At 39.6% G+C, this 26,096-nt stretch overlaps 1 protein-coding gene and 1 long non-coding RNA gene across 3 annotated transcripts in view; one reads left to right on the plus strand and one right to left on the minus strand.

The window, feature by feature from the left end:
• LOC136864666 (CBP80/20-dependent translation initiation factor) overlaps nucleotides 1-26,096 on the minus strand; it is a 522,912-nt gene that overhangs the window by 284,197 nt on the left and 212,619 nt on the right. Inside the window, exon 1 of one of the 2 annotated variants that reach the window (XM_067141964.2) lies at nucleotides 3,726-3,873. The exons of the other annotated variant lie outside the window; for it this stretch is intronic. Coding sequence (XP_066998065.2) covers nucleotides 3,726-3,749 — 24 coding nt within the window. The 5' untranslated portion in view covers nucleotides 3,750-3,873. Of the gene's footprint in view, nucleotides 1-3,725; nucleotides 3,874-26,096 lie in introns of those variants that run through there. 2 annotated transcript variants of the gene reach the window in all.
• LOC137498414 (uncharacterized) lies at nucleotides 17,414-18,895 on the plus strand. Its single transcript, XR_011017789.1, has 3 exons — nucleotides 17,414-17,751; nucleotides 18,066-18,224; nucleotides 18,512-18,895. It is a non-coding gene; the product is annotated as an uncharacterized lncRNA (long non-coding RNA).

The raw sequence follows: 26,096 nt of genomic DNA on the forward strand, positions 1-26,096 counted from the left end.
AGATTAACATACACTGTTACAGAGATCACATTTGTGCAGTTCGTCAGTCAAATATTACCCTCACTCACATATACGTAACGTGACTGATAACCGATTGAAAATTACTTAGATCCAAAAATGAATCTGTACGACACGTATGATTAATTTAGATGTACCGAGCTCGATAGCTGCAGTCGCTTAAGTGCGGCCAGTATCCAGTAATCGGGAGATAGTGGGTTCGAGCCCCACTGTCGGCAGCCCTGAAGATGGTTTTCCGTGGTTTCCCATTTTCACACCAGGTAAATGCCGGGGCTGTACCTTAATTAAGGCCACGGCCGCTTCCTTCCAATTCCTAGGCCTTTCCAATCCCATCGTCGCCATAAGACATATCTGTGTCGGTGCGACGTAAAGCAAATAGCAAAAAAAAAAAAAAAAAAAAAAAAAAAAAAATTAGATGTGACAGCCCTAGCAGGAAGTTGTGGATGGCATGGTAACTGCACGTACTTATTCAGCCCTATTGTCCATTGACAGAGTGAAGTTCTGAAGAAATCTTTAAAATCGCACCAGATTCAATACTTCCTCTCCGTTATTTTGAATAGACCAGGACAGAACATTCTAGCTCGTGGAATTCAGACAAAAAATAAGAACGTATTTAAATTGCTTGCTTTTTAAGAGTTCCAAATAGTGCGTTTAATGTATAAATACGATTAAATTCAATAGCATATTTTCATTGTTAAAACGTCCGACTCCTCGGATGAATGGTCAGTATAGTCACCTTCTGTTCAGAGCGCCCCGGGTTCGATTCCCGGTCAGGTCGGAGATTTTAACTGTAAATGGTCAACTCCCCTGGCTCGGGGACAGGGTCTTGTTACAATACCCAACATCTGCACTCACACACCACACACAACACTATCCCCCATTACAATAACACGCAGTTCCCATACACGGGAGATGCTGTCCACCCTCGTCGGCGGGTCTGCCTTACAAGGGCTGCACCAGGCTAGTCACACGAAATACTTATATTGTTCAAACGAGTTAGAGGAAATATTTACGTGTAGTAGCGACAGAAAAAAATATGAGGCCTGATTTAATAATAATCTTTCTTTCTTTCTTTCTGAATCCGTTTACTCTCCAGGGTTGGTTTTTCCCTCGGACTCAGCGAGGGATCCCACCCCTACCGCCTCATGGGCAGTGTCCTGGAGCATCAGAATTTGTGTCGGGAATACAACTTGGGAGGATGACCAGTACCTTGCTCAAGTGGCCTCACCTGCTATGCTGAACAGGAGCATTGTAGAGGGTTAGGAAGGTCGGAAGGGATATACAAAGAAGAGGGAAGGAAGCGGCCGTGGCCTTAAGTTAGGTACCATCCCGGCATTTGGCTGGAGGAAAAGTGCGACACCACGGAAAACCACTTGGAGGATGGCTGAGGTGGTTATCGAATCCACCTCTGCTCAGTTGACTTCCCGAGGCTGAGTGGACAGCGTTCCAGCCCTCGTACCACTCTTCAAATTTCGTGGCAGAGGCGGGAATCGAACCCAGGCCTCCGGTGGTGGCAGCTAATCACACTAACCACTCCACCACAGAGGCGGACGATTTAATAATAATAATAATAATAATAATAATAATAATAATAATAATAACAATAATAATAAAATAATAATCTTCGGAGCCCGATTCATAGGCTGAATGGTCATCGTTGACGCATTCGGTTCGGAGGGTCGCAGGTTTGATTCGCGGTCGGGTCAGGGATTTTAATCGAATTTGATTAATTCTTCTGGCTCAGGAACTGTGTGTTTGTGTTTGTTCTAAAACGTTCCTCTTCATATTCAGACGACGCACTATACTACGAACCACCACAGAAACATGCGATAGTGATTAAATCCCTTCATATGGGGTCGGCGTCAGTAAGGGCACCCGGCCGTAAAACAGGGCCAAATTCACATGTGAGACGCAGTTCACACTCGCGATCCCATAGGTGTGGGAAAAACGGTAGTATAATAATAATAATAATAATAATAATAATAATAATAATAATAATAATAATAATAATAATAATAATAATAATAATAATAATAATATATTTGGTATCACAACTCTCCGAATAAACTGGTACACATCACTGCGTGTCACGTGGTCACGTGATGTATTCTCTCCATAGTATTTTAACCAGGGTCTTTACCTAGATTTCTTTTCAACTGTCCTAGCAAGACTAAGTTACAGACATAGGGTCTACATAACTGATAACGATGATAACGTGTAATGTGTAGGTACTCTCCGAAAGGACGGGGCAATTTCACATTTCGAAAGTCAGATGCTGTAATCACAGCAATGATAGTGACTTTCCTGAGAATGGGTTCCCCTCAGTTAATTTCAAATTCACTTCATTTCACGCTTCATATTAAGCCCCGAAGCACTCCTTTCTCCATATAATTACAAATAATATAGATCTTAAAATAACATAGGTCTTGAGACAGCTTTTCATGTATCTACCAAAACACTAAAAAGCGAAGTCATCTCCGTACAGGCCATGGGGGCTCTTGGAGGGGTGGAAGGTAAAGGCTTCCACTATCCGTAACCTCGGCACTTGACGGGGTAGAGTGGTTAGCTCTACAGCCGGCCGCCTTTGCCCCCAGGAATTAACCTGGTACTCATTTTTGGTGTAGGCTGAGTGAACCTCAGGGCCATGTGCACCTCCGGAAGTGGAAATCTCGTTTCTTAAATTTTACAACTTCCTGACGGGGATGCGAACCGAGCACGCCCTTACCTCCTTGGCCAGGCAGCCCCTACCAAAACACTAAGCTCCTGATAAATTATGTGACAAATCTCTAAAATGAATTCCAATTAAGAATGCGTCAACCGCATTCAGGATACCTACACGACCTCATGAATATAAGGTCCTCTCTGTAGAGTATGTAAATATGTGTTCGTAAATGTCTCTAGATGTAGTTTAATCATGACAATTATTTAAGGAGCTTTATTTATTTTATTGATTTATTTATTTATTTATTTATTTATTTATTTATTTATTTATTTATTTATTTATTTTTTTATTTATTTATTTAAGTTGTTGTAAATATGTGTATATAAAGGTATCTAGGTTTAGTTTAAACTTGGTTATTATTTTAGGAAATTAGCGTTATTTAGTTAAGGTGTATTTGTTATATATAATGTTTTATTGAATCATCTGTAATTGGGCAAATAACCTGTTGATGATAAATAAATCTATGTATAAAACGAGAGAAATCCTAGTCAGTGGCGGGAATCGGTTCCGGTACTATGTGGACAGCACAAATCACTAAACCGGAAGAGATAATAATAATAATAATAATAATAATAATAATAATAATAATAATAAAACAACGTTGAAGACAAATGCCGATAATTCTGAACCTTTAAATTAAATGTTTAAGTGTAAAATAGGACCGTGATACTTAACTTCAAATAAATAAATAAATAAATAAATAAATAAATAAATAAATAAATAAATAAATAAATAAATAAATAAATAAATAAATAAATAAATAAATTTTCGTAGCGCACTTCATAGAACCACCACAAGTTACTATTGATAATTAGAGATGAACGCATACACCACACACGCACCGAAATAACGAGAGGTACCAACTGACTGCCATGAACTTGAGTGACATAGCATGATTGTTAAACGAAAACAAAATACTTTAAATCACAGGAGTGGAAAATCTCTGCCACACCCCTGTCGGTTATATGACAACAGTGTACATTACCCGCAGTATCCGTCGAAGTGACATCACAAGTGAGGGCCATGATGAGCAACAGCTGAGGAATTTCCACGTCAAGATGGTGATGTCCACAACACAACACGCAGTGACCACGCAAGGCCTTGACAGCGCTTTGGTAATGCGTTGCTCCCCGGCCAGTGAGTGGGTCGCGACTGACGGGCAAGTAGAGCGAGCGGAACTACAACAGCTCGGTGGAGCTTTATTGATCACAGACAGCTGCGTTGGCAAGGTCATGGTCCATGGGGCCAAAATCTTCCCTCACTACCACTTTAGGGCAACAAGTGCTTTAGTGGAGTAAGGAACAGTGATTCTCTGGCAAGACGAGAAACGTGGCCTATTGGCCCCATCACAGTAGATGGTACATGTGCATTCTTTCAATCGATTTTCATGTCTTCATTTAATTCCTCGGCCGGCGAAGTCACCGGATTTTTCTCCCAAGGAACATTTTTTTTTGTAAGTTGCTTTACGTCGCACCGACACAGATAGGTCTTATGGCGACTATGGAACAGGGAAGGGCTAGGAGTGGGAAAGAAGCGGCCGTGGCCTTAATTAAGGTACAGCCCCAGCATTTACCTGGTGTGAAAATGGGAAACCACGGAAAACCATCTTCAGGGCTGCCGACAGTGGGGTTCGAACCCACTATCTCCCGAATACTGGATACTGGCCGCACTTAAGCGACTGCAGCTATCGAGCTCGGTCCTAAGGAACAAGTTTGTGATAAGTTGGGATGATGTCTTCTCTCTCGTCAACCACTCACACAAGCTTGGATAAGCAGTACAGTGGAGGAAGACCCAAGGATACCATTTGAAATTAAAATGAGGGAAGGTCTCGATGCCATACGATTCGGTAATGAAAAAGCTACAACCTGTTTTCCAGTCATTGACCGGGTCAGGGATGTAATGAATGAAGCAGATATAGGCTATTAGTACGATGGGGTCTCCACTCCCAAAGTGATTTATTAATGACTGATAAATGCTACGAAATGAGAATGGAGAGTGTTGCTGGAATGAAAGATGACAGGGAAAACCGGAATATCCGGAGAAAAACCTGTCCCGCCTCAACTTCGTCCAGCACAAATCTCACATGGAGTGACCGGGATTTGAAACGATTCGGTAATATTTTCATAAATATTGAAGTACGGTTTTATACTATGACGTGATATGTGTTCAGGAATATGTGTGTAACTTATATGTATGTATGTTAAGTCATCAGCCCGAAGGCTGGTTGGATCCTCAACAGTTCCACCATGAGCTGTCATAGATGGCCTAGGCATCACTGAAGAGGCGTACTAGGGAAATGAGGAGTGATGTAGTTTCCCGTTGCTTTCTTCACCGAGCCAGAAGTTGCTATTACATATCAGTCTGCCAAGCCCACTGAAAAGCATGCACCAACCGACCCTATGAGCAACAGTTTCACACCATTTTTAGCAGGGACTGGCTGCAGAAGGATTGGCATTACTAGCATCGCTCATACCTCAGTCACTTTCATATTGTCAAAGCCAAGGATAAGATAGAGACAGATTTATGAAAGTAACAAAATTGCTCTAGCCCACACCAGAAGACTTAGTGCAGTGTAAACACTAGGTCCTGCCAGCAAAGGCAAGTAACTTATATATAACTAGGTTATTCAATATTTTTATAATTTGCTGTAGATTTTCACTCGCCTAGCTCGATAGCTGCAGTCGCTTAAGTGCGGCCAGTATCCAGTATTCGGGAGATAGTAGGCTCGAACCCCACTGTCGGCAGCCCTGAAAATGGTTTTCCGTGGTTTCCCATTTTCACACCAGGCAAATGCTGGGGCTGTACCTTAATTAAGGCCACGGCCGCTTCCTTCCCACTCCTAGGCCTTTCCTGTCCCATCGTCGCCATAAGACCTATCTGTGTCGGTGCGACGTAAAACAACTAGCAAAAAAAAAAGATTTTCACTATCTGTTAAATGATCATCCCAGAGACTGATTGGAATCCCAAGTGGCACCATCAAGGTGATGCAGTCTTAAGGAAACCGCAAAAACCGATGCCAAAATGAGGCCTACTAGGTAAGAAGAGGAGTGAGGCAGTTCGCTATTGCCTTGCTCACTGGACTAGAAAGTGCTATTGCAGCACGATTGGCCCTATTAGTAGCACCGTCTGTAACTTCAGGGCGCACTAGTCGTGCTCCGAATGACATTACTTAAGCGCCACCCGTACCTCAGCATCCTCCATATCGTCAGTGTCATACATGAGACATCTTTGGAAGCTACATTTTGCTCTGACCTACACCACCAGACATATGCAAAAATACTGCACCCATGAAGAAATAGTACCACGTCAAGATTTTCAACAATTTCAGTGATTTACGTTTTTTTTCTTCTTTTTTACAATTTGCTTCACGTCGCAAAGACACAGAAAGGTCTTACGGCGACGATGGGACAGGAAAGGGCGAGGATTGGGAAGGAAGCGGCCGTAGCCTTAATCGCGTGGTGTGAAAATGGGAAACCACGTAAAACCATCTTCAAGGCTGCCGACAGTGGGGTTCGAACCCACTATCTCCCGAATACTGGATACTGGCCGCACTTAAGCGACTGCATCTATCAAGCTCGGTATGCACATTTATTTCTAGAGAGCAAGCCTTTCAGTACTTATTGATAAGAAAATTATAAGCTTCAGAATTACATACACTAGAAGACCAACTTCTTAGTCCATATGTCACTGTCATTCAGTCCTCTATTGTCGACCCACAGGTTTTCTATGTTGCTTGGTGTGGGCTTCCAAACCTCAAGATGGAAGGTAGGAAACCGTACAATGCTTCGATGGTCGGAGAAATGAGAAGAAATTGCTCACCCCAGCGCAAATGAATTCCGGGTTAGTAAGTCGTACTCAGCTTTCTGGCAGTCAGTCATGGCTATACTGGTTCTTCTTCTGAATCGGTTTACCCTCCAGGGTTGGTTTTTCCCTCGGACTCAGCGAGAGATCCAACTTCTAACACATCAAGGGCAATGTGCTGGAGCGTGAGCGTTTGAGTCGGGGGAAGGAAACTGGTAAGGAGGACCAGTACCTCGACCAGGCGGCCTCACCTGCTGTGCTGAACAGGGGCCTCGTCGGGGGATGGGAAGATCGGAAGGGATAGACAAGGAAGAGGGAAGGAAGCGGCCGTGGCTTTATGTTAGGTACCATCTCGGCATTTGCCTGGAGGAGAAGTGGGAAAGCACGATAAATCACTTCAAGGATGGCTGAGGAGGGAATCGAACCCTCTTCTACTTAGCTGTCCTCCCGAGGCTGAGCGGACCCCGTTCCAGCCCTCGTACCATTTCTCAAATGCTCGGTGTTTGGCTAGTGTGAAAATGGTGAAACCACTGAAAATCATCTTCAAAGTTGCTGATAAAAGGTTTCAAACAAACCATTTCCTGAATGCATATTTACAACGACACAATCAGCACAACGTAGCCAGCTCACTTAAACTTGAGACTACAGACGTCATGGGTACTAGGTCTACAGATCAACGGCTCTCTTCCTTCTGACACGATCGATGTCGAGTCCAAAGTAGAGCAGCTCGACCCACTGATAGCAGCACCCCCCTTTGAATCATATACAACATACAGAGGACCTAGACTTGCAAAGACGATTGCTGACTAGTCTGACACCGGTTGAACTTACGAGGCTGAGTGAACCTCATTCCGGCCTCAATCCAGGAATAAAATCTTTGAACTGGCCGGGAATCGAGCCCAGATAAGAGGAATGCACGCTACCCTTACACGATGCGGCTCGCCTACAGAAGATCACACTATCCTTGGTATCAGTTTACTGGACCGTCGGCGGAGTAGCTAGCTCCTTATCTTCCACATGAGGCTGAAGAAAATAATAATAATAATAAGAAGAATATTAATAATAACAATAACAATAATAATAATAATAATAATAATAATAATAATAATAATAATAATAATAATAATAATGTTAAGTGTTTCTTATCCCTTTGCCATGTTAAGTCTACTTCCACCCAGCCCTCAGATCCAGGTAAAGAAATCCCTGACATTGCCGGGAATCAAACCTGGCACCTCCTGCTGAGAGTCAGGCGTGCTACCCCTTAGTCAACGAGGCAGGCACAATACTCATAAGTAACCAACAATGTTTATGTCTTTTATTTTTTATTGTTGTCCTCATATGTACAGTATTCCTTGTTTACTCTTCTTCTTTCGTCCTCCTGTAATTTGTTTTGCTGTAGTTTCTAGCAATATTTTGTTACCATGTGAACCTTTGCTGTAACACGCCAGTTGGCCGTGCGGTTATGGTCACGCAGCTGTGAGCTTGCATTCGGGAGATAATGGGTTCGAACCCCACTGATGGCAGCTCTGTAGATGGTTTTCCGTGGGTTTTCTATTTTCACACCAGACACCTTAATTAAGGCTACGGCCGCTTTCTTCCCACTTCTAACACTTTCCTCTCCCATCATCGCCATAAGACCTATATGTGTGGGTGCGACGTTATGCAAATTACTGATCTTTTGTTGTAAGTTTTGTTGTTATTTAATTTATGTTTTCATTTAATTTCATAGCTGCACTATTGTAAGCAGACAATGCCAAGAAGATATCTCCCATTTGCGATGCATTTGTTAATAATAATTCATGAAGTAGGTCCTAACAGACGACTCAATCTGCGAAACGTACAGTGCGCTAAATCATCATTGAAGAGTATGATTAATTGGGCCATCAATGTTTTGACTTGTTGATGGAAGGGATGGGAATAAGGGTACAAGCGTGCCTCGTTGCAAACGGATCAGCAGACGGATGTTAAATGTGCTGATATTGACGTACGTGAAATTGAAAATCCACAGTCTGTTTCCAGTCATTCGACCGGGTCAGGAATGGAATGAATGAAGCCCCCATCTAGCGGCGAGGATAGGAAATGTGCCGGCTGCCGAAGCCTGTCGCACTCCTCTGGGACAATGATTAATGAATTATTAGTGAAATGAAATTATGTAGGAGAGTTTTGCTGAAAGATGGCAGGGGAAACCGGAGTAGCCGGAGATAAACCTGTCCTGCCGCCGCTTTGTCCAGCACAAATCTCACATGGAGTGACCGGGATTTGAACCACGGTATCCAGCGGTGAGTGGCCGACGCACTGCCGCCTGAGCCACGGAAGCTTCATTGTCGTACTTAATGCGAACTAAAATATCACCGCTCTGTTCAGTCGTTCATTCCTTTGTTGGCGAGCCATTGGTATTGTGGAAATATGACATTTTCCTGTCTTCTGTCCACGTTGTACAAGATGTCGTCAGCTGCCCAATGCATAGATGATGTAAACTTGTTTCGATGCATGTCTAGCTGCAGCAGTTCGTAGTTTCGAAGTCTGGATGAATGAAGATATATTTTATCTTTAGAGATTATTAAAAACAACGTTGATTCTTTGCCCCATGTACTTGTGGGGGCAGAAATTGGTTGATGACCCGCGGTACTGTGTGGAACATCTGATAATACGTGTGATACTACATTTGGGGATTAATAATAATAATAATAATGCTATTTGTTTTACGTCCCACTAACTACTCTTTTACGGTTTTCGGAGACGCCGAGGTGCCGGAATTTAGTCCCGCAGGAGTTCTTTTACGTGCCAGTAAATCTACAGACACGAGGCTGACGTATTTGAGCATCTTCAAATACCACCGGACTGAGCTAGGATCGAACCTGCCAAGTTGGGGTTAGAAGGCCAGCGCCTTAACCGTCCGAGCCACTCAGCCCGGCCATTTGGGGATTAGGTTTGGAATAGATATACCAGGGCTTGTAAAATAAGGTAATCTTCCAACATGTACAAGAAGTACGTACGAGAACATGCTCAGCCTCTGGCTTGCAACCGTGGATCTCCGAAGGAAGTAGATTCATAGTGTCCTAATACCATTAAGGTATTTGAGATAAGTAAATGCGGCAATATGCCTTTGCTGGCAGGACCTAGTGTTTACAGTGCACTAAGTCTTCTGGTATGGGCTAGAGCAATTTTATTACTGTCTCTGTCTCTGTCTTAACCTTGGCTTTGACAATATGAAAGTGACTGAGGTATGAGCGATGCTAGTAATGCCAATCTTTATGCAGCCAGTCCCTGCTATGAATTGTGTGAAAATGTTGCTCATAGGGTCAGTTGGTGTATGCATTTCAGTGGGCTTGGCAGACTGATATGTAATAACAACTCTGGCTCGGTGAGGAAAGCAACGGGAAACTACATCACTCCTCATTTCCCTAGTACGCCTCTTCAGTGATGCCTAGGCCATCTATGACAGCTGTTGAGGATCCCACCAGCGGAATCGCTGACGGACTGAACATACATACATACATACATACATACAAATGCGGCAATACAGAAAGAATCTACGTTTGTCGAATGAAAATGGAATTATATTTCCACTTCTAAATTGAAACTGTTTGCTGCTTCTCTCGTTTTTGAGGGTACTGTGGGTAGTGTGCACTAAAGTAAGCAAATGCACTTCCGTTAAATTAAGATATAAACATCATTCTATACAACCAATGGATGTATAAATAAAGCAATAGAACTTTAGAAGCGAGAAAAGTTTCCTGGAGAATCATTTTTTTTAAATTTTATATATGAATCGTTTTCTGTAAGAACGACAGCCAAAATATTTCATGGATTTTCATTTCGATGGGTGGTACCTTACCGTGACCAAATTTCTGGATCCGCATACAGCTTCAGCTCATGCTATCAAATGAAGTTCCACGTGGGTGTGTCACTCAGCTTACCTGCAAACAAAGAATACAATATTTTAGAACACTCACTCACACTTAATTAAAAATCAGGTCGTTACTTTTTTATCATCTCCTAGGTGCTGCTTTGGACATTTTAATCCCTACACTTCTTAAGATATAACCCACGAGGATGGTCAGCATTATCTTGAATGAGTAGGAAAAAATCCGTATAGATCAGTAAAGAAGTGAAACCGGTATGGCGATGGTGGTGTTGGTGAATCCACGGTTCTTTTTATAATTTTCTTTACGTCACACCGACACATATAGGTCTTATGACGGCGACGGGATAGGAAAGGTTTAGAAGTGAGAAGGAAGTGACTGTGGGCTAACTAAGGTATAGCCCTCAGCATTTGACTGGTGTGAAATGAGAAACGCAGGAAAGCCATTTTCAGGGCTGCCGACAGTGGGGTTAGAGACCATTATCACCCGAATGCAAGCTGACAGCTACGTGGCGCAAACCGCGCAGCCACTCGCTCGGTAATCAGCGGTTCAAATGTGATTTGAAATATTCATGAAAATAAGGTTTTCAATGTCTGATGTGTGCAGCAGTCAACTAGAGATATTACTGCATTACGACGTCAGCGCAAGAGGGCAGAACCAGCGATCAGAAAGTGTTCCGCCAAACATGAGGCCTCTCCTGCTCTTCATCACATACAGAAAGTCGTGTGAGTTTACCAGGACGTCTTACCACCATGCACATCATTCTGACTGAAAATATTATCCAGCAACGTCAACTTGTTTCGAGTCTAGACAGGGTAAGTATTGTAACTGGTTAGTTTGCTGTGTGTTCAACACCCCTATAATTGCTACTGTAATATAATTCAAAGAAAGTGAATTTTGTAATGAAAATTAGTTCTCTGAGGTGCCAATGAATCTTCTTACGCAGTTCTCAATCATTTAACCCATCAAAGCCCAAATTGCTTTCTTTTTGTCATTTATATTAACTTTTTAGTGGAAAAATCATTATATAAATATACAAATAAGAACTTTTTTAAAATGATGTACTCACTCCGGTTGATAGGATTCGACCTGGAATAGGACACTAGACCTTAAGGCAGGGCCCCTCAGGGTGCATGCACAGGTACATTGCGCGGCGCAAGGTGCAAAAGACGACTTCGCTAGGTTGACCAGAGTGCAGACTCCCACTCCTGGATTTTAAGCAATAGCGCTGTCTCTCTGTTTCTCTACGCCTGCCTCGCTTGTTCCGTCTGTCTCCCCCCTTCCTCACTTGCTCTGCAGCGCTCTACAATCCGAGCAGAGTTGAGCCGAGCTTAGCCGAGTCGCCCCGAGACAAAACAATGGTCGAGCCGAGAACGTCTGCGCCTCGGTTTGCACGCGTGAGATTTTGGGCATTTGAGAGGCCCTGCCTTAAGGAAAGCAATAAGTACTTGACTGTACAAAGAGTGTAACAATAAGGTAGACTAAACTTTCAGGACCAATTCCTCACACGCAGAAGAAGAAAACACACCATATGGGCGTGAGTCCGGAAACGATTTATTTCGATGTTAGAACTAATTTTCTAAAACTTTACACAGTCCATTAATCATGGGAAACACACGGGAACTGAACGTACCAGCATAGCACACGAAACTGTTTCTCACATAAAATGTCCAAAATGCCTTCCGTCGCATCGAATCCCGGATGCGCTGATGGTGGGTTGATGCAAGTAACAATGCTGTACTTTGCTATCAACTTATTTTCATCTTAGACTCAAGTGCAGAACAACAATGCAAGGAATGAAAAATGTGCCACAACTCAAGATAATTCAGCGCGTTAAAGTAATGTCAAATACAGTAGAGACAATACACGACACTTACGGATTTCGCCTTGCTAAAATGGGAGACAATTCGACGGTGGCGCTCCTAGTGACTTGACCTGAACAAATCGCGCTAAATTCAAATATCAATGGAAATGTATATACGGAAATGGATAAATAAATTACGTCTAGAAAGAAAGTGGTATTGAGATATTAACTTCGAAGTTGCTAAAGCAATTTTGGATAAATGAATGAAGAATTGTTGAAAAGATTATTATTCAAAGACTGAAATTAGACATATAAACAAGGTGTGAAATGGACTGCTGTGAAATGGCTTGATCTTTCATTTATGCATTACTTGTTTAGCTTTAGCATACCTGCCTGAAATCTTACGGTTGGATTTGTCTTTTTTCCTCATTTAAAACCAATGTATCATCACATTAAGACATTTGTCAATTACAATATCGGCACATTACTTACACATATGATGCAATGAATTAACATTTAATAGCTGGACAATTTTCCTCTTAACATGAAGCCTACTAACAGAAAGAAAATCTATAAAATCCCGGCTTTAATCTGAGAAGAGGGATAAAAGAAAGAAAAGTTTGAAAATGTTGTCGATAGTGATGCTTTGAGGAATATTTACGTACAATTAGAGTAAAAATGTTACATACCCTTGGCTGTATAGTCGAGGATTTTTAAAGTCGCTGGCCTGGAAATGATCTGAACAGATCTTATAATTCTTATACAAGCGTAACGTCCCTTCTTTCTTGTACACTTTATCCAAATCGCTTCTGTGACATTTCACAACCCACAGATCACACCTACAACAACACATCAGTATTGAAGGTTAACTGCTGCACTATACAATAAAATATGCGTATTATATTTTAAGCCCGTTAAAACATGGGTCGAGCAGGTCAGAAGATTATGAAGTACTATAAAAATCTCTGTCACTGGAAGAATATATATGCAAACAGAATATTACTTACATGTTCTTGTCATGAAGGGACCTGAAGAACGAGCGCGCATTTTTCTCTACTACGTAATTACTGCAGCCAAACACAGCACATACCTTTCCCTCATGTTGAGAGGAGATATCAAGGAATGACACACGCTACTATTTAATTATGTCAACTCACTGAAAACGCATAAATAACACCAAAAACTTCACACAAAAATACACGTGCTCTTATGATAGAATCAGTACCGTTCAGGTCTATCCGCTAGAGTGAGCTCCAATAGCTGTCCCTCGATATCTCGCTCAGTGTCGTGTATTGTCTCTACTGTATTTGGTAATGTCCAGAGTAGCGACGTCTCTGTAGTGTCAGAGACAAGTGAATTAACATTCCTCTGCCGCTCATCGATGAAATGGTTTCCTCGTTCCATCAGCTTGACTCCAGGAAAACGTCAGTACCGTATAGTAACATTCTCAAATCAAAGGTCACCTCTTGTCCATCCCATTGCCGATGAATTAGAAATATGCAGACACTACACTGACATATTATGAGACACTTTGCACTCTTTTCAATTTCATTGGCGACAAGGTAAAAAGCACTTGAAAACTCTTCCTCTTCCACTTTTCCCACATTTGTGGGGTCGCGGGGGGAAACTCTGTCGCACATGTGGATTTGGTCCTCTTTTATGGTCGGATGCCCTTCCTGACACCAACCCCATATGGAGCAATGTAATCACTATTGCGTGTTTCAGTGTGGTTGGTTGTGTAGAATGTTGTCTGAATATGAAGAGGAAAGTGTTCGGACAAACACAAACACCCAGTTTTCGAGCCAGAAAAATTAATCAGATGTGATTAAAATCCCCGACCAGGCCGGGAATCGAACCCGGGACCCTCTCAACGCTGACCATTTAGTCAAGGAGTTGGACAAAAGAAACACTTGAAAATTCGTTAAAATGAGTTAAATTGTTTTCAGATATTCAATAATATGACTCGGATTATGAGCGATTTGGCACGAATTTTTAATTTCAGTGACGAGACTGTAAAAAATCTGCAAAACAATTCAAATTAAATAATGTCTTTTCCACACACTCGCTACAGAGACTTTGTACCCAGTTTCCAATATGAGGGTGAGAAATCGTTAAAATCACTTGCACACACATTAAAATAAATTAAATTCTTTTTCACATATTCACTACAGTGACACAGATTATGAGAGACTTTACACTAATTTTCCTGTTCAATGAATATAATTTAAAAACACTTGAAAAGCCCATTAAAATTAATTTAATTATTTATAAATATTCATTAAAATGACACACACTTCAAGCGAAGTTGCTAAAGCAATTTTGGATAAATGAATGAAGAATTGTTGAAAAGATTATTATTCAAAGACTGAAATTAGACATATAAACAAGGTGTGAAATGGACTGCTGTGAAATGGCTTGATCTTTCATTTATGCATTACTTGTTTAGCTTTAGCATACCTGCCTGAAATCTTACGGTTGGATTTGTCTTTTTTCCTCATTTAAAACCAATGTATCATCACATTAAGACATTTGTCAATAACAATTTTGAATTTCAGTGACAAAATTGCAAAAATACTTGCAAATTTGTTTAAAACGAATTCAATTGTTTTCCAATATTCACATGCATTTATTTTTTAAATGAAACACCGAACAATTATATTATGTGTTATAGTTAAATCCGCATTATTAAGGAAAAATTGAAAATATGACACATTTTAAAAATTATTACCTAAAGAGTCAAAAATAATATTTTTTCAGTGTTTGCCTTATTTGCTGGTTTTTAAATGAAAAGCTTCGTAAACTTCTTTTTACATAATAATAGAAATATTTTTCGATATTTTTCTCAAATATTGATTATTTGTTTGGTCCGACTCGTTGGCTGAATGGTCAGCGTACTGGCCTTCGGTTCAGAGGGTCCCGGGTTCGATTCCCGGCCGGGTCGGGGATTTTAATCGCTCCTGATTAATTCTTCTGGCTCGGGGACTGGGTGTATATGTCCGTCCCAACACTCTCCTCATCATATTCACACAACACACTACACTACCAACCACCACAGAAACACGCAATAGTGCTTACATCCCTCCATAGAGGGTTGGCGTCAGGAAGGGCATCCGGCCGTAAAAACAGGACCAAATCCACATGTGCGACGCAGTTCGCACCCGCGACCCCACAGGTGTGGGAAAAGCGGCAGGAAAAGAAGAAGAAGAAGAATTGATTATTTGTTTGATTTGTTTTAGACGCTGGACTTGGAACCCTTTTCCACAAACTGATTAGTTCGCTCTTTATTGCATGTGCTTTGTACCCTGGAATGGAGCCCAGGAAATACAGTAAACTTATTTCAAAACCTAAATTTCGCAGAAGAGAAGAAATATATATAGAGCCATTTACCTCCGGTGCACAGTATTTATACACCGGAGCAACTATCACGTAGGCTATATTTATGTAGTGAACCCATGACCTTTGTGTCATAAGGAACCAGAGTCTTAAAGTCATTACATGAGGTCCCATATAAATTACAAGTCATAAGCTATAGCTACAGTTTTTATATCTGTCCAGAGATGGCACGTGGAGGAACAGGTGTTTGTTCTCATTCTCACGCATAAGAAATTACGTCACTCACACGCGTAAAAGGAGCATGGATATGTTGGACAACTTGTTCAAATAAAAAGTACATTTTAAGAAGATCGGGTACGAAACTGCCGTAGTAAGTGTTAGGAAATTTTAAGTGAAACAATTGTGTCATTAATGATACAGATTTTACACCGCCAAATAGCTTCGGAAGGAAATTTGTCTAAAGACAAACTTCGTTCGTTCAAACTTTGTTGCATCGATAAAAATATAGTGCCTATATTATAAGGTAATTTAACAATTCAGTTGGTTAAGAGAATTCCTCAAATGCTTATCAGTAACACTGCTACTAAACTAAACAACTGCGTGTTACATCGAGACCTGCCTTCAGTACATGTTTATGGAGTAGAAAAAGTGTATGCAAAATTTTCGCGGTGAATTCAAATGGCATGAAAGTGGGGAGTAATGCGCCATCTTGCAAACTCGAATTGAGCCCAGTGAATTCGAGGCGACTCCACGCATTTCGGAGAATAACATTGCAAACCAGTGTTTGGGAGACTAGGTCCCAAGGGAAGTTAAGTTTTGGCCGAAGGTGGCTGTAATATCATCTCCAAGTGGACATAGGTTTTAAAAGTACGGAATCGTAAAACATTCTACGAACTACGATTTAAACTGTTGTGTTATAGGGTTGAGGTCCGCAATTGCCGAAAGTTGCGTAACATAAGATCGCTCAGTCAAAGTGTTCTTCCGATAAAAGTAATCGACAGTATTCCAAGTGAGGAATCATCATGTAATTTTCAGGAACAGGCAACAGACGGTCATTCTAATGCCTCGATCCTGCAATTCGTGCAACTGAAGTAGTAAATATAATTGTTGCATTCTAAAGTATTGCGTGTGCGGATTGGTGTTCGACAGACGTGTTCGGTCCATGCAAGGAAGAAATCGTGTGAAGGGCATTTTTGTTTATGTCATTATTTTCAGGTGAATGAAAATAAAAGGGAAAAAAATGTTTTGTAAAGCCACTATCTGTCGAGATAGCTAAATAAAACGATTGAGAGGCTGGTGGATCTGTAAAGATGGGAGACGTACGTACGACTACAGGTATCTGAATTACCACCTTTCTAAAATGCTTTTATATATCTCATGATGTCACTGTTTTTCTTGTGTGCGTATCTGTGATGCATTTTGGTCACCCTTTTATTTCGTGAAGATGTCAGAGAAATATGATGAAAGGTCATTTGTTTTATGTTTCTTGGATAATCGGGAAAGTCGCAAAATTAGCGTGTGAAGTGTTGTAGAGTATTAAATGTCATGGTTGGAAACGAATATAATGTCTAAAGCAAAGTATCATTTCCGTACGTTTATTTTCTATATTTGAGGTTTGTCAAAGTTATGATATCAATTCGTCATAAAATTCTGCTCAGTGTAAAGTTGAAATTAATGTAAGCGTAATCCGTGGTTATTCAATTAAAAATGGGGCGAAGGCACACCGTTGTGTTAAGCGATGCAAATTTTATTGAAGGAAGTTACGATGCGAGACCGATAAAATTTGTTACAGGGGATTGCTATTCCAAAGTCTGTTGAAATTTGTGTAGAATTGATGACAGGAAAATAACGGTAACATTTTTGTAAGGGGGCTGTCACACAGGCTCGATCGAACGACTGCGATCAACCGACTAAGAAAACAAACCTACAGAGGGCAGTGGCACCAGTCACACAGCATCGATCGTCAGCGATCAACTACGAGCGATGAAGATCGACTGGTTTGTGAAAACAAACGTGTCCGTTTTTCAGTCGCAGTCGTTCGATGATGGCGGACGCAACATAGTCATCTGTTGATGAAATCGAAACATTAATTTGCTTAGTGTATGAAAACAAAGTGGTGTATAATCCTAGACTCCCTGGATATAGTAATAGGGAGACCGTGAATTTTGTATGGCATTCTATAGCGTCGAGAACTGGGACAAAAACTGGTAAGTAATTATTATATTTTTACGATTATCTTATGAATAGTGTTATCTTAGATTATTTATTGATAAAATATATTATACGGAATAGATTGGTAAAAAAGTTATACTAGGAGAACTAGTAATTATCATTCTTGTAACTTAATTGAAGAAATGTTTGGAAAACATAAGCAGTGCTTTCCTAACCTCCATCTCGTACCGGTACCTAATGAAATGAATAGGCCTACCATTGTTCGCTTTAATGACAAATAAGTGTAGGCCTATGCCATAAGTAGGCCTACTACATGTATATGTCACAATATTCTGATTCATTGTTTCAGGAAAAAGTTGTGCCAAAACAAGGCAAATTCTGAAGGCTGGATATCGAACTTGGAGAGATAACATCCTCCCTCTCCTCCCAGGTTCTGCAGTACAGAAAACATAAAATGGGTCTACTTCAATGCTCTCAACTTTCTGGAACTCTTCATTGCTGGAAAAAGGTACAATTCTGTAATATTTATTTTTAAAAGTAGGCCTACACTACAGACCAGTGTTATAGTTGTGAAAGAGTGAGGGGAAGATTCAGTCTGTAGGCCATAAGTTCCACCCATCTGTTCATTAATTTATCAGATATAACTGAAAGTAATATAATATAATCCAACCTAACAATCATCTTACTAAAATAATTATTGAAAGTAACAATTTCTTAAGCAGAAGGCTTGTGTCCAGACTAAAATATAGCTCCAATTTAGAAGAATTGCATTAATATGTTGTTCATTTTTTTCAGTTCTGTAACAAACACATCTATGGAAGTGGCACCTGATGTGTGAGAGCCTTTTCACCAAGCTGAAATAGAGGAGGAGGAAGCAGAAATAATTTGTGTTGGAGGGGTCTTACTCCTACAGATCAGAAATTACTGAAGGGACTTCAACTTCCAGTCCAGTGGCTTCTGCTTCCACAAACAGCTCTGCCAGCAGTTAAAAATAAAAGAAACAGAAATGTGAAAGTGACAGTGACAGTGATGTGTTAAGTGAATATTTAGAAAAGATACTGAAAACTGAAAAGAAAATGTAATCAGTGTTATTTTTAGTGTCTTTGTGATGACATGGAAAGAATGAGTGTACTAGGTCGAAGGGTTTTCAAAGTTAAAATTCAGGAACTGTTGTATACAGTGTTAAATCAAGAAAGAATCAAATAAATTTTATGTTCTTGAGAAATGTTCTACTTTTTTAATTAAATCAGTTTTTGTTATAGCCTACTTATCTATCAATATTTATTTGAATCCTCAGTGAGTTATGTGTATTAGCACCTGATGGGAAAGAACCTTAACTCCAATTTTTTTTAATTATTAGCATTATTACAACATCTTAATGTCTATATTTTATGTGGTAGAACATGTATGGTTTACAAGGAAAGGAGTATTTTGAAATACATGTAGTAGGTCCCTTCTGTGTGTATGTAGTAAGCAGTTGTACAGCACAGGTGGTCTGAAACCAGACCGGCGTATTGATAGTTCTGTCCAAGAGCTGACTTCCTTCTTTTGGTACCTATACTGTTGATCACAACTGCAAACTCATTGCATTAGGTATGTATACAGCACAGGTGGTCTGAAACCAGACCAGTGTAAAGACATGAGTAGTTTTGTCCAGGAGCTAACTGTCTTCTTACAGAATACTGTTGAACACAACTGCAAGCTCATTGCATTGGGTTTACTATATTCAATGTTGCCTACTATACTGCCATCCTGGAAGAATACACATCCTAAATACCTATTTGAAATTATCTACCTGTTCCAATTTTGTATTCTCAACCTGACATTCAGTTCTACTACTCTTCCCTACTGCCATCACTTTAGAATTGAAACGACTAATTTTCATGTCATATTCATTGTATCCTTTTTGAAGTTGCAAGATATTAGATTGCACAGTTTCAATAGACCAAGTCGTTTGCATAGGACAAAATTGTTACTAGAGTTATACCTGACAGAATCCCTCCCTGCCACCTTATACCTTTGTAACTTAGGTAGCCTTTATCTCCTCATTCCAAGTACTCTCCTGCCATTGGTACCTGTCTGCACCAGCAATCGCTACTTTCATGTCTGTTACCGTACTTATAATTTATTAATAACATATAGGCCTACAGGGGGCATCAAGGTAGACCGATTATTTTATTTCTTGTGCTGTAGATCCATATAAACAATGAAAAACAAAGATGAAAAATTCATTTGTAACTATTTTGACAGGTGTTTCTACCAAAGTTTTGTAGATTTTAATCTACAACATAAAAAATACTGTATTTTGTGGGATGTGATATTAAGGGGATATGATGGCAGAACATGTACATATTTATAAAAAGCATATCCATATGACAGTTACATGCTTGTAATGAAAGTTTGAGTAGATTAATTACCCTGTAAGTCAATCCAAGATCTTAAAAGACCCATACACCCTACTCTGTCAAACATTAATTTATATAATTGGTATTTACAAACAGTTTTGACAGGCAATGTAAGATATAGCAAAATTAAATCATTTACCACCTGAGCAACAGGCCTAAATAACATTTTACTGTAGATGGCAATAGTATTTAGTTGTTAGAAAGGCACACTCTTCACTTCTAAAAATAGAAGGCAAGGTGCTTGTTATTAGCACCTGTTATTTTTTGCAGTGTTTGGTTCTCATTTTGGGTTAAATTGAAAGCAAAGTTTTCATTTTCCTTGAACTGATTCATAAGGAAAGTATTTCAGGATGGATAGATAGGCTTGGTATTGTTCATATCAGTAAAGAAGTTACATATGAACAATACACAGAAAGGCAAAATCAACATTGAGATAAGAAAGAGAGTCCTACCAGACCTTTGCGGAAAAAGTTGTTACTCTGTACCAGTAACTTGGATGGAAGTGCAGGATTTATATTAATTGGTTTATTATTGTCAAGTGAGCAATTAGAGCAGCTTGTCAGTGCGAAGTTTGGGGGGACAGTACTTTATGCTTAGTGATGAGGGTAATAAACAAGACCTTGTGTGTAATTTACATGTAGTTGTGACAAGTATCAGTCTATTACACTGCCAACTTATTAGAACAATATTCCAGAAGCTTTTCCTATAGTTATTAAGCTAGTGTAGAGCACTAGCCTCACCCGAACTCCTCAAGAAATGTACACATATGTGAATACACAGAACCCCAAAGAGAATTTACTTTGGAAGAGATGTCCATAGACAACCTTTCTTCACAGCCATTTGGTAAAATTAGCTGCTTTTGAAGCTGCTGTAGTCTTCAATGATATAAATTAAGACAGGATTGTCATTCTTGCAAAGTTTGGATATGGACCTAGATTCTTTGAACAAAACACAGTAGGCCTACAGAAATTCAGCAACATCTTTGTCATGAAAGCAATATGATACTATTCTGAACATGGCACATTAACAAAGAAGAGGAGAGGCAACAAGAGATTTGCAGAGGATCATGAGGGAGAGAAACAGTGTAAGGAACTCCAATACTTTTATCATTTTCACAATATTCAGAGCATATGTGCATTTTTTTTTTCTTTCAAAATTATTTACAGGATTGTAATGAAACTTGACACATTATTTCTACATTAGGTAATGTAAATTTTGACTGGAAGCATTTCTTGATATGTCTATTGTTTTGGTAGGTGGGATCTCACCAAGTGGTATGGAAAAAAAAAGCTGTTAACCTCCATCTAATAAACACCTCAAAATATCATTTGAAAAGACAGTAATTATGCTCCAAGATCCAGCATCATTAAAACAAATAAGCATAAATGGTATTAGTCTTATATTTGAAGTACAATGAGCCACTGTTGTGAGGCTTTTGTTGGAACTTTGACCCTGTCAAGAATTCTGGCTGTAGTGCTCTATGAATGGCATCACATATAATAGGAACAAATCCACTGATGTATTGTGAGCAATCCTAAATCTGTATGAGTCACCAATGTCCAGAAACCTGTAGGCCTAAATAAATATATTTCCACTGGTCATTGTAGCACCTTCAAATTATGAATTCAAATTGATGTAGGCTACATAACCGTTTTCAGTCCTTTTTTTATCAATACTTTATTAGAATCCTACAGAATGCAAAGAAATGTACCTGCCACTAATCCTTTATTTGATCTTATTTTGCCACGGACATACAGTAGTTGTTTCGGAGGTGAACATCACTTCTGACTTTAAACCTAAAAAAATCGTTGTGAAAATTGAATTTAACGATAGTGTCAGCCTTTCCTCAGAACTTATACTTTTCCTGTGATTTGTTTGCCTGATATTTATTAGTGACTACATTTCTTCCTCTAATTCCTTATACCGTAATTATTGATGAACATTCGGTACTAGTTCCTGAATTTTTCTTCGTCATTCCACAACGAAGGCACACTTTGGTGGAATTCTCCATGGCTCTTTACCTTGTCCACTGCGATCGTCTGGTTCTTTCCTTTCTCCTAATATATTCATAGGTTAGAATCATATTTCCACCCGAATTATCGCTTTCACAACACATTCTTTTTCTCGTAGCCTGTACGGTACTGGGCGGGAATATCAGCTGTTTCCGTGCAGTCGATCCCTCTCGATCGATGAGCAGTGTGACAAGGTAAATGAATTTAGTCGTTAGTACTCGATGCCAGTTGGTCGCTCTTGATCGTTCGATGCCCTGTGTGACAGCGGGCTAAGTCAAGTTGTGAGTTTCGGTTTGAAATATTAGCTCAGATACGCGGGGAAGGATGGTTAGTTGTCACAGAGTATTTTATGTAACAGCACTGTGGGTCACCCAAGAGAGATATTCCATATTATTGTCGTGTCGAGAATTTGTGTTAGCGAGTGTTTCATGTCTTGCGAAAAGGGAAAGGAAGGAAGGATTGTGGATCAGGTTGTTGAAATCCTGTAGTATTGATGCCGAGATGTTCAGTGTCGGAAACCCGAGGAGTTATTTTTTAATAATTTATTGAGATGGGAATATAGGGTCAGTCTATAATTAGGATTCCACGTGAAACCGTAGGACCGTGATGGATGATAACAATAATAATAATAATGATAATAATAATAATAATAATAATAATAATAATAATAATAATAATAATATTTGAGTGACGTCTTAAAGTAAATCTCTTCGCATAATCTGCGTGGGTCAACAATTATATTTCATGCGAATTGCCAGCGAGGCAAGTTTTTTCTTTCATTTGACGCAGGTTAAAATACGAATAACATGTGTTTCGTCTCGAGATAACGAGGGGAGGCTCGCGTTCCCGTTACTCCAGCCAGCTGTTAGGTAGTCGATTTAGTTCGCTACTAGAAAGAAACTAACTGTAACTGAAATTTGTCATTTGTAGTAAAATGTTTGGAATTAGATTTCATTATTTAGAGAGATTCGTTTTAGTAGAGAATTGAATTCATTATTGAAGCAACGGAAATGAGACGATGATATGATTTATTGGAAATAACCATTTTCAGGGATGTCAAAATTTGAGAATCGGTAGTGATGATGTCTGATATTATTTGAGGGTTGTACAAAGTCTTATTTTGAATGTAACTGAGTGATGTGACATGGATTGTTATTTTGCGTTGTGTGTTAATTTATGCAGATTGTAGGATTTAATGTTAGGATTACCAAAGCTAGTTTCTTAATAATTATTAGTGTTAATGTAAGTTTGTTGAGTGACGTCATGAAATAAATAAATAGTACTGGTAATTAAAAATGTACTCGCTTTTCAGCAGCGATGAAGGAAGTATGAGCAATAAGACAATTATGTAATAAAAATAGAGATTTTAAAGAAACCATTCGTCCGGGGTAGATAAAATGTGTTGTTAATTAAGATTATAAGATTACTTCACTTATTAAGCTATTAAATTCAGTGAAATTGTATTTTGAGAATTAGCTTAAAACCAATTGATTAACTTGAAAATGTATTCTGGAAATCTAGTTTTATTTACTGGGAAATCTCAACTTATTAACGTAACGATTAAGGGAATATGTCCGATCGCAAAGGGACTTTACTGCCACAAGTGTTGTGAGCGTTTGTTGTTGTTGTTATTGTTATTATTTTTATTTGTTGAGCATCAGATGTGCTGGGGATTTAATAATGTGGAAACCTTGGTCATCAACTATTGTAACTTAAATTGTGTTCAGCCTTCAGCTTAGAAATTTGGATGGTCATGGGGTCATCGACCTCAGTGAATTAGATTAGGGCCATCAGCCATTATATCATAATTTTTCTTGCGGTCATCGTCCACAATGGCTTTAACGTAAATTACAAAGTTAGATGTCGGTCCATGACATAGTCGTAGGTCACATGGATTCAATTAAGGGTCTATGCCGTACAACCACTGTGTTGCACATACCGATTGGACTGCCTTAATTATACCAAGAGTCCAGAGCTCGTGCTAAGGGGGCTGGATCATCACGAATCATTATGATGGTACATGCAGTCTTACATGGAAGTCGATCTTAGGGATCTCCAAATTTTCTTTACTTCACTCTTAACTTAAGACCGTGGTTTCTAGCACGGATGTCCCTCAGGCAGTTTAGTTAAGGTCTCCAAAGGCAGTATCTCTCATCAGCGTTATTATTGCTATTATTTTACGGACAAGACTGAGTTCGTTGTTTGTGATGTTAAAATGTCATGTGTCTCTTCGACCTCATTTCAAATTATTTAAATAAACATCAATATCTTTGACTCGATTCCAATCATTTAGTAGATAGTTTTAATTACTGAAACCCGCCTCTTGCCTAAGCAAGTGACGAAGAACCCGTAGACGACCCGAGCGAAAGATCTCATGCCGATTTGTTAATAGGTAAGGAAGGTAGGTATCCTACGAAGGACCTTAAAGTGTTCATTAGTGCTTCAAAACAATATTATAATATGGTTTTTAATTAATTCACTGAAATGTAATTATAGTATTCCGGCTAAATCCGTAGCAAGCGGGGTATTTCATTAGCATGGTAAGGTTAATTGTGTAGTGGTCCGTGAATTCATTGTCAGTGACATGAAAATCCAAGACCTGTTTACATTCATTTGACCGGGTCAGGAATGGAATGAATGAAGCCCCTCTAGCGGCGAGGATAGGAATTGTGCGGCTGCCGAAGCCTGTCGCACTTCTCTGAGACAATGACTACCGCTGAGCCACGGAGCCTCACTCATTGTCAATAAACACTGCAAAATATTACTACTTGAAAGTAGTAATTAATATTGTAGAAGTACTCACCTTAAAGAAGCCTGTCTTTCAAACAGAATAAACCGGATACATATTGAAGTTTCTCGATGCTACCACCAATGGGATCTACTACACAATTTACAACCTTTACCATCAGAGTACATGATTTATAGAGTACGTGACAAAGCGATCAGATCTTTTCCTCACACTAGAGTAAAGTTGCAGTAAATTTATATTTCAGTTGCTGTGGAATTAGCCGTGCTGCGGAATTAGCTGAGTCCTTCTTATTATAAAAGTCTACAAACTGTGGATAGCTCTGTAAAAAATACTTTGAAGAGGTCCTAGGTGAGAGAGGGGCAAGCACAAACTACAGAATTGTATTACCATAGCACTGGTTTCCCCAACACACTTTTCGAAAATTATGTCGAACAACATAATATATTTTAAAAAATTACGGACAATAAGAGCTTAATTCTCGTCGCTATAGCTAACACCCAGAATTTTAATTGCTTTTACCGACTCAGGAATGGAATGAATGAAGTCGTTCTTCTTGAATCCTATCAAGGTCGATGATATTTGAGGGTGTTTAAATTCGACAGCTCCATGTCGTTGACTTCAGTCACGTTAAGGAACTCCTGCTGGAAAGAATTCCAACACTTTGGCATTTCCTAAAAATGTGTCGAATTTAAGGGGACTTTAAACCATATATTATTATTATTGTAATTGTACCAGGGGTACACCTTCGCGCCTTCTCTATGGCCATCTATATCCTTGATCTATATCAGTGAACACGAGCTTTTAAAACTTTCTTCTTCGATGGTGAGATTGCTCTGCCATCTATTTTCTAATGATATCTGGTGGATTAAAATCCAACTAATTGCTGAAGAAATTTTGTTTTGATATTTGTTATTTTTTCTGAGTATTGCTTCTTAATGTACCGAAGTTGTTAACACTTCAACTGGTCCCTCCTCCATTGTCATCTACCTATCACATGCTTGTAACTATGTTCTCTAGACAATCAAACTCGGGGGTGTGTATGAAAATTCATCCTATCAGAGTATCGTATTTTAATTTAGTCCGGAACTTGCCTCTACGGAAGTATTTAACGAGAGTTATTCAGAGCCGTCTTGTCTGAATTGCTCCAGTTCTTGAGAGTGCGACTTGACGGAGGCCAGAGAGGGCTTGAAGAAGATCCAGCGCTACGAGGCAAT

This window comes from Anabrus simplex, chromosome 2 (genome assembly GCF_040414725.1).
Source record: "Anabrus simplex isolate iqAnaSimp1 chromosome 2, ASM4041472v1, whole genome shotgun sequence".
Taxonomy (NCBI): domain Eukaryota; kingdom Metazoa; phylum Arthropoda; class Insecta; order Orthoptera; family Tettigoniidae; genus Anabrus; species Anabrus simplex.